The sequence below is a fragment of the Ischnura elegans genome, chromosome 10 (assembly GCF_921293095.1).
Source record: "Ischnura elegans chromosome 10, ioIscEleg1.1, whole genome shotgun sequence".
NCBI lineage: Eukaryota > Metazoa > Arthropoda > Insecta > Odonata > Coenagrionidae > Ischnura > Ischnura elegans.
The window spans coordinates 92,922,150-92,938,747 of NC_060255.1; the positions used below are offsets into that span (position 1 = coordinate 92,922,150).

Consider the following 16,598-nt stretch of genomic DNA (forward strand, 5'->3'; position numbering starts at 1 on the left):
GCATCAAAAAATCATTCCATTCAGGCGTATCTGGAATTTCTAATCCAGAAAATCATACGTGTTAAATTTAAGCAATATAATCATATCTGAAATTTCATCCATAAAATCATACGTCAGAATACGAGTCCAGAGAGCCAGCCGTAACCCAAAAAGTCAGTCCAGACAGCCGAGATACAGACTTGTAGATTTGCATTCTGACGTACAATTATAAGGACGAAATTTCAGATATGATTACATTGCTAAATTTTACGCATACGATTTTCTGGATTAGAAATTCAACATACTCCTGAATGGAATGATTTTTTGAGAAACTACTTTGTGGCTGGGAGCGGCCGATAAGTTGGCAGTGATGAGCCTCAACGGCTTCTAGTATCTGCGAGCATCATAAAAACAGCATCCTTCTCACAAAACCCAAGGATAACATTACGGTTGTAGCATGATTTTTACATTATAATCCCTAGCATGGAGTATGTAACCCACAACACATTCACATCCCCATCTCTCACATATAAATATCTCCTTGAAATGACCAGGTCAAAACATTTTCGCCGCAAGATACTGTAGAAGCCAAGGCAAAAAATATGGAAATAAATCATAGAGACATGGAAGTTAAAAATATGTTACTGCTAGCTAGCTAATTTTCACAGATTGTATTTTTTTAAATGATTTCAATACCAATTACAGCACGAATTAGAAACTTTCTCATGCCTGAGACTAATCTCGACAAATCGTTGCCATGGCCTCTACAGTGCAACGTAACGAAAAATACAGAGTAATTTTGTTGTTCTTTCATGATAAAGTTAGTAAAAACAACTTCTAATTCCTCTACTCCACACCGTTTCGTTTAGAAGGCTTTAAATTTAATTTAAAGATTTATAGTGAATGAAATTCATGGAAATATACAAAAATATTCACTTTATTTTTCAGGATGAGAAGGTGTTTAACATATATATTTTTTAAATTTACAAAAATACATCAAACAAGGAACTGTGGCAGCAATTTTTAAGGTGGCTTATAATTTTGACAAAAGGAAAACCACAGATAATGGAAGTAATAGGTTGAAGTGTTTAAAAAATTATCTGCAGTAGAATATTGTCATTTCATTTGTGATGTTCAAAGGGAATGGAACTACACTTACTAGCTGCTTTTCATTGGTGACCGTATTGTCACTGTTTTCACTTCTGTGTACGACTGCAAAGCGTATTCACCACATTCCCTTCCAAAGCCTGACATCTTGTAGCCACCAAAAGGAGTCTGCGACTTCAGCACATTTGAGCAATTCACCCTGAAAGCCAGAAGCAAAATTAGGATAGAGATTTTATACAAACAGTAATAAAAATATCATTCGCAGCACTTAAGTTTTGAGTTTTTTCCATCAAAATGGTTCGGGGAAAGAATTGTCAGAAAAAAATTCAACTTGGAAAATTGCAAGATAGCCAAGAAGCCCTTGGTTGCTGACCCTGTTCTCCTGACTTGGCCCTGGGTTAAAATCCAGGGTAATCCTACATACACCCCACTAAAAATCTTTGAATTATAAGGCGGCTTAGGGAAAAAAAACTGGCCCATTTAACGTATCATAAATTTGCTCAACAGATATTTTACCTATGAAGACTTGGCTGGTAGTTAATATTCCATATTTTTTCTGTTGACTCCTATGAATTGTACCTCAACCCATACATTAGCCTAATATCCTCCTACATCTCTGCCTTCCTGATTTCTCCAACTGATTTTTATATTTTACTTTTTGACTGTATAAAACATTGGCAAAATGCACTTATTTTAATTCGAATTTTATAATGCAATAATATATGACTTCTCTGTTTACAACCCAATAAGAGGAAGGAAGTTGTTTGGATTATTGTGTTGCAAAACTGCCAATAGAGGGCGAGTGGCCGTTGTCTGCAGCGCCGCCACCGGGATCGATGTCTGTATGTTCCGTGGTGGTCTCTAGGGAGACAACAATATTTATAGTTTGGAAATATAACATTCGTTTGTCATTATTAAAGGATCAACCTTACAGTCCACTCTTTGTTTATTGTGCAACGAAACAGAAGTCAATAGCAAATTTAGACATTGCCGGCCTCAGTGGAGGCAGGGTAAAGTCATTACCTGCCACATTAGAGGTCACGGGTTCGAATCTAACCTGGGGCCGTATTCTGTGTTTCGTCGGTACCGCACCGATCCCTTGACAAATATCTTCTTTTATCGTCAAGGGAATTAATGGCTGACGATAAAATGAAATGTAGTAGCTGATTCAGAGTGAGATAAAGTGATAACATTGCGGCAAAACTCATATTTAATCAAATATATCTTTTTTTATGCCAAGGGAGTAAATAAATGATGATAGAGAGAAATAAATCCTATTCCAAGCGAATGAAAGTGATGACATAAATGAGAGAAAGTCATAATATGATGGCAAACCTCATGTTTATTAACAAATATCTTATATTTATGTCAAGGTAATCAATAGATGATGACACAGGGAATTATAGTGGCCTATTCGAAGGGGGAGAAAGAGATAAAATTGCGGAAAACCTCATTATTTACTCGGTGGTGAGGTGAAAACAAAATAAAACGTGCAATGCGCATTAGGGAATTCATGAAACCCACTAAGCGGTGGCTGTCCCAACACCTGTTTAGAGTCGGTACGGCTACCAATGATCTCCCATTTTCTTGCCGGTGCCGCACCGATCGGGTGCATAAAGAATCGCACAACGAGTCGGTGTGACGTCCCACCCAACGAATCGGTGCCGCACCAATCGGTTTGGAGATACAGAATACGGCCCCTGGGTGGGCTGTAGAGCTGTATGAGACATTCATTTCTCGGCATTGTCAGGATGAGACTCTCGGCGCGCTGAGTCTCACCTGTGTCGAGAGTCTTGACGAGACTCGAGAAGTCTCACCCCTTCAAGATTTCTCAACTCCTATCAAGACTCTCGGGTCTTCGCAAAAAATAAAACAATTTCTATTTTAGTCCTCCATTTTATTATGGGTGATAACTTTACTGAGTCACCCACAATGCACAAATTGTGCGAAAAATCCACAGAGAAAAAATCATTCGCCTTGACCGGGATTCAAACTCTACTCCTCCATCTCCGATGGATTGCTTTAGCCAGTTTAGCTACCGAGGCATCATTCTCCTCTGTGAAAATTTGAGGACTACACCTGACAAGGCAGTATCGACTGCTGATCACATTATGTGACTAGCAGTCCAAATCGTGCAAACATTGCCACAGCCGGAGATCAAAGCCCAAACTTTGAACACACAGAGGTGTTCTCTCTTGACTGATTTAAGTATACCGGGACTAGCCACGGTGATAACTTTACAGAGTCAAATGCAATGCACAAATTGTGCAAAAAATCCACAGAGAAAAGAGTCATTCACCTTGACCGGGGTTTGAACCCAGATCTATCTGTTTCCGGCCAGGTACTTTAGCCAGTTAAGCTGCAGAGGCGTCTTTCATCCCTGTGGAAATTTGAGGACTGAACCGGACAAGGTGTTATGGACTGCTGAGCATATTATGCGACTAACAGTCATATTCCGAAGACCAAGTCCAATTCAAAGACTGAAGACGAATGGTTTTCTCTCCGCGGATTTCTTGAATTAATTTATGAAAGGGAGTAGAGGCCTTGAGTTGAATTAACACCCTGTGGAGATGTGCAAAATATTTATGTCGGTCTTCAACCGGCCGAATACTTAAATAATAACCACCGTGAATGACTACTTATGCTAACAACATGAGCTTATTCTTTGGAACATGAAAACAGTTAATTTCGAGATGTGCACTTAGCCTTAAGTTCAGGAGGAGAGGCATAATGTCCAATCATGACTACCTGCCTAACATATTGTCCCTTTAAACACTAACATGTAAGAGACACCAATCATTTATTGCAGTAGGGGAAGGCACAAAAGCATTTTTAAGTCAAGTTAAAATTCAAAAAATTTTAAATTATAATTGCATGCAGTTTGGCTTGGCAGAGCTCTACTAGCACGTTGAACTCCTCTAATGATATTTGTCTTCAAGCATCCTGCTAATAAGCAAGTTTTTTGAATGACCAATCAAGCATTAGTCCAATACAACTGCATTATTCTATTCACTGAATTCTGCTACTAAAAAAAAACTTACCAGACAGTCCCAGCACGGATGCCTTGTATCAAATACAGTGCAGACTCAATGTCCTTGGTAAAAATAGAAGCAGCCAAACCATAAGGTGTCGCATTCGCTCTTTCAATGAGCTCATCCATATCCTTAAATTTCAATATTTGCTGAACAGGCCCAAATATCTGCAAATTTGAAATGAATTATGAGCATGCAATATCTAATCGAGTTGAGGGATTCAGGTGTTACTCTGTGGAAAGCCTATGCATTAAACGTTATTAACACACATTGTACCACAAGTCTTCTAACTTGGCCAACTAGTCTCAACATCTTTGCCGTCATTATCAATACCAAACAGACAATCAGTAGCACCGACTCCATGGGGCCTGAGGGGGCCCGAGCCCCCTCAAAAATTCGTTATGGGTGTGAGGAAAAAAATGTGCCAAGCTTGTCGATTTTCCCCGGAGTGTCCAGATATCGAGATTTGAGTTATAAGGGTTCTAATGTTGATCATATGACTCTTCTAAAATGCTTAAAAAAAACTTAAAACTCACTAATTATAAAATTTCCCAGGGCAAGATCCCCGGTTTTGCCCCCCCCCTCCAATATTTTTTGTAAGTCGGCATCCCTGCAGACAATAGTACAAAATCGAAATTCTAATATAATATGTAATATCTTTTGCCCCAAGCCAAGATTCATGGTGTCCATTACTTTAAAAAATTAAATAGTTAAAGAAAGCATGAAAAATTCCGCTTTCACTGCCCAATGTTTCGAGAGAAATATAAACAAATACATTGGTGACTATGTTACCCTACCACATACACAAACCTATCGAAAACCTGTGACAGAGTAGGCTGGAGAGAGTACTAAGGTGGGAAACATAAATGTAGCTTCATCTTTTACGGGTTGTGGTAAGGCCACCACCTTGGTTCCATAAGCCTACTGTTAAATATTCACAGGAAATGCTAAGTTGAATTTCTGTCGCCACATGACTAAATAAAAAATGCCACAACAAAAGTAGCAAGTTGTTCATATGCAGGGTTCCCACTCAAAAGTAAATTATAAAATTCACGGTTTTTTCCAGGTTTTCACGGTCCAAATGTCGTCAAATTCACGGTTTGTTGATTAGCCAATTGAGGCAGAAATATTGATCGCATAACAATCAGCCACCGCACTTCAACTAAATAATTAACAAACGCAACAGACGCTGTGAATGCAAATGCAGGAATGAAAGTGCTATCTCTCCTGACGTCACATATCGTTTGCAAAATTCAGCTCCGGCTAAAGGCTGTGAGTGGGAAAATAGAGGGACCAGGGTGCCTGGGAAGTTAAGAAGTGTCTGGATTTTCGCCAGGGTTAATGAACACTTCGGTTACCAGACTTCAGATTATTCAGGAGCCATTGCCGACCTCTCTTTATAAAATTAGACTTGCTTACTGTGCCATCAATCTATATTTATTGTACTCTGGTTTTTACTTGGGAAAATTCATCTTTGTTTAGTAAAAATGAGTCTTATCATAAACACAATACTAGACAGACATCAGATCTACATGTTGTACAGCAAAATTTTAAGGTCTCTTCTTTAGGTCCAAGAGTGATGTGCATCAAAATGTACAATGCCCTTCCTAGGCATTTAAAAAACATTGAAAAATTGTCGGCTTTCAAATACCAGCTGAGGAAGTTTCTTATGACAAAGTGTTTTTATACTGTGGATGAGTACTTTTCGTAATGTTGAACTGCTGTGCCTTTGTGTGTGATTATTTTTTATTTTTCTTTTTTCTCTTATCTTGACCTGTCCTATGCATTCATGTCATGTCTCCAGGATAATAAATATTAAATATTATTATCACTTCCGGCTTTGATACAGGCTTAAGGTCAATGTGTCGTCATCGTACACGAACCAATAATTGCGCTATGAATATACTTGTGCACCTAAACACGTGAACAGTGTCTGCGTGTGACCTTGAAATATGATCGACAAATCCATTTTTCTTTCGATCCGTCAACCGTAGTTTTAAAATCAATTTTGAGAGATTTTTTTAAGGTTTTATGATGAAATTCACAGCTTTTTCCAGGTTTTCTTCACGGTAGACAAAAATCATACTTATTCACAGTTTTAAGGTTTTCACGGTTGAGGGGGAACCCTGATATGTTACTCCTTGCTGCAGATGGAATGAGATTTTTTGCTAGTGCAATGGATTATTCTCAGGATAAGTGCATATTCCTTTGCTTCCATTCATTTGCTGTTCTTTTGGGGCCAGGGATCAATGCAGGGATGGATCTAAAGTTTCCCCACACACTGAGTGATGCAATGTAAGGTTTCATAGAAAATGTAGCTCCTTCTGTTGTGGCATTTTATTCTTAAAAATTATACTACAGTGGAACCTCGTTAAAGCGAGTACGGGCTATAGCGAGACCCCCGATATTACGAGAGATAGCCGATGCACCGTCAATTGACCCTATAATAAGCATGTAAAAAAATTCGTTTTTACGAGGCCGTTTTGGTGTTGGCACTCGCCATAGCGAGAGTTTCGCCGGAGAGATCTCCGGAAAACCTTCACCTAGAGTCCCTTATCTCTGTAATTTCTTGCGATCTGTTAGAAATGAAGTTAACATGGAGTGGTCAGTCTTAAATTCATGTAGTTAACTGTCGTTCGATAAATAAGTAGTTCATTTTGGTGAAAATATTGATATATATATATGATACAAAAAGTCTTCCAAGGCAGGAACGTCATATAACCTTCCACCGTTTTCGACTGCAGAAACAAATGCAATACGTTATTTCACTTAACTGCCGCTTAACGTACAGGAACAATAAACATACACCAATGGAAACATTTGAGGCATTAATTAACCGCGATACAGTTTTAAAAGTTAATTTTTGAATTTTCAGTGGAAAATACCAAAATAATAGAATGATTACGTAAATGCACTAATTAAGTGCATAGAAAAATGGCTTCGTCGGTTGTGCATTGGCATAATGATTGACAAAACAATGCTTTGCATGATTTTTATTCAGTGCGGCGCTTATAAATTGTTTGAATAGTTAGTCGTTGTTTGAGTAAGGAAATTTAGTGATGCAAAAAAACATCGCCTTTCGTCTGGATTTATGCTTACGTTTATCGGATAAAATTTATCTGTCGCCGCACCACTCCTGTTCCTGTATAACTGTTCGCAACAGGTATATAGGCTATTATTTGCTCCACCTCCAGTAAAGCGACAATTCACTATAGGGAGTGTTTATTGGAGCACCGTGGGATCTCGTTTTATCGAGGTTGCACTGTAGTTATCCCTTAAAAATTCATTTTCTTTCACACAAAAAAGTTTGAAAGCTATCTCGTGGTGACATTACGGAACCTTGTCTTATGGGTGTAAAATCATGCTTAGTCTGAGGCACATTTACATAATTACCTCTTCTTTAGCAATTCGCATTTCATCCTTGACGTCAGCAAAAACAGTAGGTTGCATGTAGTAGCCTGAACTGCCAATTCGGCTCCCACCAGCCACCAGCTTGGCCCCTTCTTTCTTGCCAGACTCAACTAGTTCCAAAATTTTGTTCAGCTGCGATTCATCAATCTGGAAATAAGAGAAATCGTGGAAAAAAATTCTTAGGGACATTGCAAATGGTAAGTGCATACTCAAACAGAAGATAGGTCACAGTTATTTTTCTCATTCCAAAAAAGTATAAGAAGCCACATACAGGCGGTCCTCGACTTTCGTACAATTTGCACTTTCGTACGTTCAAAATTGACACCTTTTACTCGACTTTCGTACGCTTAATTCGGACTTTCGGACGTTGGTCTGTAATTTTTTTAAAATTCCCGCAATATTTATTGCGCATCCCAACATTCAATTGTTTCAAATGGCAGTATCAGCAGTATATGCAAACAATACGAACATATATAATGAAGGGAATTGTTGGTAATTGACTCTAATCTAGGTGATTTATTTGGGAGAGAGACTGCCTGCTATAGGCTCCTTTATCAAGAGAAGAAGAAAGCCTTCATTGAAGATATTTTTCAAAAGAAGTTGACTAGACATCATCGAATAGCTTTCAATAAAACTAGTAAGACCTTCTTTCTAATTGTGTTTTTTCGTTTGAGTGCTGTTTAATTCATGTAAACCTTCAGCAACGATATTGCACGAAATATCACCCGAATTCCGTTTGTCTTTTTTGAATAACATGCAGAATATACGCGATCACGAATGTCACCTGCCAAATATCGAATTTTGGTGTAAAAATTAAAAGGTATCCAGAGTGCGGGTTCAACAAATACATTTTGTTATGCTTCTTGATATGTCCTTTTATTTATAGTGGACGTAATAAGTGGAATGACAACTTAAACGCCAAGAGGAAGTTTCACTCGATAGCCAACGGAGTTCTTGTTTTTTAAACTTTTATTTGCATTTTCTGCGTATTTTCAAAAGAAATTAGATGATTTGTGGAGTTTTATTAACATATTATTAAAATTAAGTCAATTGAAATGAATTCCGTGAAAAAAAAAGGTTTTAGTACGTATATTCCGCTCTTTTGGAACGTAATCCCTAATTAGGTAGTATGGAAGTCAATGGTTCGACTTTCGTACATTCGACTTTCGTACAAGTTTTCGGGAACGCATTGTGTACGAAAGTCGGGGACCGCCTGTACAGGAGTTATGTATTAAATTAGTTCTGTAATGGCATGGAATAACTCATTTCATCAACTGAAAGTACATAATATGGTTCTTACTAGAGATGGGTCGAATAGCAGATTTCTCGAATTCGAATATCGAATTCGAATATTAAATCATTGCTCGAATATTCGAATACCTCGAATTTCGAATACCTCGAATACTAAATGATGAATGCTGGAATGTTTGACTCGGTTGCCTATGCAGCAGGCAACACAAGATTTTGGGGAGTAATTTTGATTTCCTTTAAATGATTCGAACAGGAATTTAGCTGATTAATGAATATTTTAATTTTATGGAAACAATTGGGCATATAATTAATTCAACTAACATCGCTTTACCCCCACTCCTGCTGCCAAGTGCTAGCTGACAATCTGAGGCATTTTGCAAAATACAAGCTCTTTTCCACCGGATTTTCTTGAATTATTTTCAGTCCATCTTTGGGAGTTCTCACGAGATAAGAAGATGAATTGGAATTGCTATCAGGGAGAAACCAAATATTCTGAGAAAATATCCCTTTGTCTGGGACTGTAACAATAAAGATTTTAACACCACTCATAAATTGTAACTTGATATATGTTTTCGGAAAAAAATACCGCGTCAACTTCCGAGAAGCTCTGCTGCTCATATCGAGTTTCGCCAGAATGCTAAGTCTCCGTCGTATTTTGACATTTATTTCGTTGCGTAAAATGCTTAAATAAACTCAGAAATACGTCGTGTTTGGTCTTATTCTTTTTGAAATTACGCGCACATTACTAATATTTCAATCCAACAAAGGTGTAACATCAATTGACGAAAGTCATTCTTCGACACCTTTTGTGCTAATAGATGACTCATGCAGCGGTTGACCTCCACAGAAATGGGGAACTTCGATGCTGTTAGGAAAAAAAAGGTCAGTGGGGGAGAAAAAGGAGGGCCCGAAACACGATTCTATTGTTCTCGAGTAACTTGGTATTTTTTCGAAGCTAAGGTCTTCGTAATATGATCCCTGCGCGAGTTGTGACCTTTTTTTTATTTCGAAGAAGAGGAAAGCCTTAGAGGGGGGGCTAGTGCTGAATGGAGAGGGATACCGGATCTTGGGAAATGCGCTAATGTAAGTATCCCACGGTACTCACACAGCAGTTGACTTCCAGAAATGGGGAACTTCGAAGCAGGTAGCCAGAAAAAGGTCAGTGGGTGAGGAAAGGGGGGAGGGCGTGAAACACGTTTTTATTGTTCTCGTAACTCGATCTTTTTTTCGAAGCAGGGGTCTTCGTAATACGATCCCTGCGCGAGCTGGGACCTTTTGATTTCGGAGAAGAGGAAAGCTTCAGAGTGGGTGAGGCGAGTGCTGAATGGAGGGGGATAGCGGATCGTGGGAAATGCCCTAAGGTTGCTATCCCACGGCACTGAGGTTCTCCTGGTGGGGGGGAATCGGGGATTTTCGGATTTTTTCACCCGACCATTTTCGGTTCCCCTCGTCGAACTCTTTTCACCGCTAAAATCCACGAATTTGATGTAATTCGTCAACTTGCGTAAAACGGCGCTGCGAGCAGTAAATGACTACAGTTCTCTACATTTTTCCGAGTCAACTACCAACGACGTGCGTGCGACAGTGTATTACGCGAAATTCAAAGTATTCGAGGTATTCGAGGCGGTACTTTTCGCATAACTATTCGAAACCTCGAATATCGAATACTTTCTAGTATTCGAGGTATTCGAGTATTCGCGGATACTATTCGCACATCTCTAGTTCTTACAGATCACACCTAAGATCAGCCAAGTAGAGGGGATGGTCGAGAGGTTGAAGGGTGGTAGGGGAAGTGGTTGACCAATGGCAAAACAAAAAGAAAAACAAAAATTAAATGATGAACAATTATATTCAAGACACCAGTAAATACCACCAAACATCCTGAAACTTTCATGATGATAGTGAAATTATTAAACGAGAAATGTCGTGAAAGAATAAAAAACCTGAAGAGTCAAGAGAGGGTGACAGTGATACATCCTCTTTAAACTACTTTCCCACTTTATTAGCATCAGTGTGTTCAAATCCTGATCAATATGTAATACCATGGCAGACACTTTTTACTGCCTCCTCCAAAAGAAAATCCTACCTTCAATGTTCTCAATATCTACCACCATGCATTGCTGATTTGCAAAGTAGTGATGTCACTGCTAGCAAAGCTATGCAATCCCACACAATTCATGTTTGGGATGAATTTTAAATTTCTTGGAGCCAAACCAGTGCTCTTGAGAGAAAACAGTTTTTTTTTGGCCTGGCTACGTATTTGCTTCCTCAAAAGAAAATTTTGCTGAATAAACTGGTATTGAGGATTTGAACAATATTTGCTAGTTACAGATACGTTAAGCAAAAAATGAACGTGATGTGCAGATAAAATCACATAAATCTGTCAAATTAAGTTTATAATGTTGTCATGGAAACTCTAATTTAAAAAATTTCATGTAAAAAAGATTTTTAAAATATTTGATGCATTACATCATGGTAAAAAAAAGTTGATTGACAAGTTATAAAGCACACATTCAAGGCAAAAGTAAAAATTTGGAATAATATTCTGTGGAAAAACAACAGCATTTTTCTTTTCTGTGGAGAGGAATGCATGGAACTGAAAACTTTGATGAGAAAATGACTTTTAAATTCTCACCACAGCAAATTGAGAATTGATGAAGAATTTACCTGTGGGCCTTGTTCAGTTCTCGGGTCAAATGGGTTCCCAACAATTCTCCTATCGGCTCTAGCAGCACTCTTTTCCACAAATTCATCGTAAATACTGGCATCCACAAAGGAGCGGGAACCAGCACAGCAAACTTGGCCCTGATCAAAAAATAAACACCAAAATTGATTAGTCTTACATATCCCAACTTAAATAATAAAATTATTTCACTTCATCTACATCTACATACTACCCCGCAAGCTGCCTAAAAGGCGTGTGGCAGGGGTTGTTAGGACACCAGCCATTTGCACATTAAAAGGAAATGCTCTAACAAAATTACGAATAGCATTTATCAAAGTCCTTCATGGTTTGAGGGAAAAAGGAATTCACATTTCTATCCAGTTGGAATAATATCTCTCTTATTTTATCGCTTCTGTCAGACCTGGAAATGTGGTGCGGCTCTAATATTATGTTCTCTGTGTCGTTCTTAAAGATATCCATTCTCAATTGTCCAAACAATCGAAGCCCAGTGTGCAGCTTCCAAGTCTCCAGCGGCTCCCAGCCTAATTCGCTTAACATCTGGATAATGCTGTCCATATGCCCACAACAATTTTTGACGAACCGCGCAGCCTTCCTTAGTATTTTATTCAGTTTGCGGATTAAGTCTTTCTCCACCGGATCCCATGTGCTTGCTGCATATTCAAGGTGAGGTCGGACGAGTGCAAAATAGCACCTATCTTTTACTTTCTTATCCAAAAATCTTCCCTCAATACGCTTGACAAATCCTAATTTCTTCAGGGCTATGCCACAAATATTCCTTGAATGTGTTCCCCACAAGAGGTTCAAGGTTAACGTAACACCTAGGTACTTCACTTCATCTATTGCCTTTATGTTAATACCACCATACTTAAGGCATAGCGAGATTGGAAACATTTGCCAAACATTTGCTACTTCTTTTAGTTGCCATACAATTGAACACCAGAAAGGTCAGTTACACCTTCAAAATAATTAAAAAATTATTGATATTACTGTGGAAACAAGAAAAGTAACTGTGGTATGAAACCAAATGATCTTGGTAGAGATAAATTAACAATGCAGGACAATCAACAACATATTCGGATGAAAAATAAAACACTCACATATATATATGCAATACGTAATGGAGGTGTAAACTCCAAAGTAAGACATTGATGCAGCTAACAAACAACTAAAATCAATTTCAATAGTGTATGGGCAACAGTTTACTTTTATCCTGCAAAAAAAATGATAGATTGCAACCAGTGACGTAACCATGATTTTGAAATGGGGAGGTTTATCCAAGATTTCGGGGCCCTTCCAGGATGCATGGAAAACACCCCAGGGCAAAGAGGGGTTTAAGGTGCTTATTTTAAAAGCTCAAGGGCTGTAACCAGGAACCCCCCCACCCTCCAAACCCTGTGGCTATGCCTCTGATGGCAACCAGTCCATGATAATATCTGTTAAAACACCCTAAAACTGTGTAACTATTTCTTCCTGAAGTGCTTCACTTGAATTTATTTCAAATTTCCTCCATAAACCGGCCTTTGAAAACACTACAAAGTAGGTCATTAACAATGAAGCCCAAAAGACACGGATAGTTTTTCCTCTCCGTTCTACAGCAACCCCTAAACTTTTTTCACATGCAGGACCCCACTGCTTATCTGCTAACAGGCCCCCCACATACAGTGCAATCTCTGTTATCCAGCCTTATGTTAATCTTACACCTCCAGTAATGTGCAGGGCCTGTAGTGCAGTAAGGGGGGATTTTGGGGGATAAACCCCCCCCCCCCCCAAGAACTCAGAGAAATTTTAAAATTTAATCCATTCTACTTAATTGGATAAATATTACTTATAGAAGAGAGTAAGGATTAATAAAATATCCCTCAGAAAACCGCAAAACTCACCATTTTTAACCATTTATCTTAAAAATTTTCTAGGGGAGGGCACCCGCACCTCCCATATTCCATAACCCCAATATTAGTTGCGCCTAAAACCCTCCCTAGCCTTAATTCCTAGCTACGCCCCTGTGCAGGACTGCCGACCTCCCTTCGCCTAATATTATTACGTCAGTTTTAAATAAAAGACTTTTCAATACAAAGTAAGTATTTGTATTATTATTGTGTACGTAGGAATTCATCAAATCATAATTTGCATGAAGTATTTGCTACATGATCTTTACTGACCATAATGGTTATTATTTATTCGTTTATCTACCTGGACTCGCACTCTAAGCAGTAAGGAAAGTTGACATCACTTTATGTATTTCATTGCAAAATTATATCTTAAATTTTTTTTAGAAACGATGTCTATTTCCTGTACGATTTCAATAATCCAGCACTTTCAATAATCCTACTAATCCACAGCTGCATATGTGTTGGATAACCGAGACTGCACTGTACGTTAATCCGGCAGTAGCAAGAACACAACATTTATGTAATATTTAATACTAGTAAGTGGTCAAGAGTTATATTAATTGACTTCACTTTAAAGCATTTAAAATTCAGAGGATGGATTTGACATTCAGAAGTGGTGCCTGACAACTAAGGACATTCGTGCCATGAGGGACGGGTTTGGGAAGGAAGGGTGGATAGAAATCTGGCATCGGTATTAGCCTGCTCTTAGCAAGAGGCACAAAGGAAACCACAGCTTAACAACCCGTCCTTCGCTGGATGGAAGGCTGAAAAGAACACTTGATGCACCCTCTCAGGATGCCCAGCGAATCACAGTAGCATGATTCATGCATAGTTCCTGGTTTTCCAGGGAAATTATACAAAATCCCACATTAATATTACGCGATTGCTGCAATACATGAGAATTTTAAAACACCCAACATTACTTCAATACTTTTAAATAATATTATATTTATAAATATTATATTTAAGGGACTAAAAGTTCACGCATAATAGGGTAGTTTCCTTCATCAAAGAAAACCAAAGGCATTGATTGCGATTCGTTACCCACCATTAGTGCATTCATAATATACAAATTACTTGGGTTTAGAAATCCCAGTTTAGACGAATTTTAATGGTCAAGTTTAACCGCATTTGAAAAAGTGCAGATTGGCGCCCATGCGATTCCACTCCACGTGACGTCACAGGGACCTAGATTCTATTCGAGGAGATAGGAATTTTACATCGTCGGAGATTATCAACGCATGCATGAGGCACAGAGCTCAGGGAAACGTCTCTTAATGATCACCTATTACCACTGCCTATGGTCGGAAAGTTTCCTTCGTTTGATTAGGTATTTATAATCCTTATTTAAGCCAAGCGCTACCCGCTAGCAAGGTACTCTGCTACCTTCTAGCAGCCTGCATCGCAACAAAGCACATACCCTCATTCCAAGGTCACCTCACATGGCGAATGCGGGAAGCAGAATGATCTCACGCGGAGTTTCCCCAGCATTCATATTTAGCCGTTGCGTTTTCGCGTGCTTGAAAATTTTCACTTTTCATTTTATCGCGAAAAATAGATATCGTCATTAAAAAATCTAAAAGCATGAAATGTGTACTTCAGGAGTAATAATCTTTCAATTTAGGCAATAAAAAAATAATAGGGAACCACCCTATTCCCGATTTTCCCGGTCGCAGAATACCGAGCCTCCGCAAAGCACAGAAGCAGAGAGATCGGGCAGTCTACACCACCGCCACTGGGATTTGAACCTGGACCCAAAAGGTGGGAAACCAACACTCTAGTCACTAAACCAACCGGATGCCCAGCAGAACAGGATGAGTCATTCTGACCCATACAACAAGTTCTAGATCAAATTTAACTTTTCATTTTAAGTCCTACTCCTCTGAAACCATGACATATTAGGTAGTTATTACTTATGTATTTTTACTCATATCATACTAATACATACAGAGAACAAAGTTTGTACATAATTACTTATAAAGAACTATTAATGAAAATTATGTCTAATATGATGGCTGTAGGTAATTTACATCTATAACCTTTCCATCAGGCCTTTCTTTACTTTCCACTGATGCAAACCTAAATATAATTATTTAAAGAAATAATGATACATCAGAATACATAGGAGCAATATTTGAAATATGTACAGTAGATTACAGTTAATTGGGACATACCAGGACTTGTGCACTTTGCCCCAATTAAGCGGCTGCCTCAATTAGGTGAACTATCCTGTATATGGGCAAAAACAAATGCTGAAATGATGGAAAGATGACTAAAGAATGTTCATAATGCAACATAAGTTTATTGAACTATTAATTTGATCAATAAATCAGCAAGCTTAGTTAATTTATTATAATTTTAAAGAATTATAACAATTTAGTTAAAAATATTTTTCACAGCCTTGGCGACGTTGAATGAACCTCTTTTACTAAGTCCTATTAAAGAAAAGTCCTATCCTCTTGCACACAGTATAACAATAAGAGCTTTAAAAATAGGGCAAGAATAGGAACATATGTGAAAAATAAGAGTAAATCAGAGGAGGAAAATATAAAAAAAAACAGTATTCTGAAAACAAAAAATTTTAATTTAGTCGCGAGTATATAGTCTGTGTTGCCGACTCATGGCCCAATAAAGCGGCATGCTGTCCCAATTAAGCGGAGAATACTCTGGGATATTCCTCTATTGGGTTCTGTTCTTCAAGATCTGCCCCAATTAAGCGGCTGCCCCAAGTAACCGGTGGACCCATTAAACGGAATCTACTGTATTTTTAATCAGCTTGAATATTCTCCTTCAACAGAAGAGTTTTTCCTGTCTTGCAAGTTGCCTAAATTATTAATAGATTCCATACATTTGAGTCTGACTAAAAATTGCATTATTTTCATTCCACCATGACATAAGTCACTTTGAATTCTTCAAATATGGCAAAAAAATAGGATATCTCAACGTCAGAAATGTATAAAATGCTAGAAAACTTAATGGGATCAAAATGGCTTATGCCCATCCTTGCAGGTAATGCAAAATTCCAGCCTTCCTGGAGTTAAAAGATAAACCTCACCTGGTTGAAGAAAAGACCTTGATGAGAGCTCTCAACAGCAAATTTCATGTCTACGTCCTTCAAAATAATATTGGGAGATTTTCCTCCAAGTTCTAGCGTCACCCTTTTTAAATTTGAGGAGGAGGAATTCCGCAGAATATGCAAGCCAACCTGAAATGAATACAAAAACAACTGAACTCCTTTTGCAT

General features: G+C 38.3%; 1 protein-coding gene across 1 annotated transcript in view; it reads right to left on the reverse strand.

Moving 5' to 3' along the window:
• Positions 1-898: 898 nt before the first annotated feature.
• LOC124166758 (aldehyde dehydrogenase, mitochondrial) overlaps positions 899-16,598 on the reverse strand; it is a 30,493-nt gene continuing 14,793 nt past the window's right edge. The window contains exons 6-10 of the mRNA XM_046544432.1: positions 16,411-16,560; positions 11,448-11,585; positions 7,512-7,676; positions 4,128-4,285; positions 899-1,285 (exon numbers count right to left, since the gene is read on the reverse strand). Coding sequence (XP_046400388.1) covers positions 1,138-1,285; positions 4,128-4,285; positions 7,512-7,676; positions 11,448-11,585; positions 16,411-16,560 — 759 coding nt within the window. The 3' untranslated portion in view covers positions 899-1,137. The remainder of the gene's footprint in view (positions 1,286-4,127; positions 4,286-7,511; positions 7,677-11,447; positions 11,586-16,410; positions 16,561-16,598) is intronic.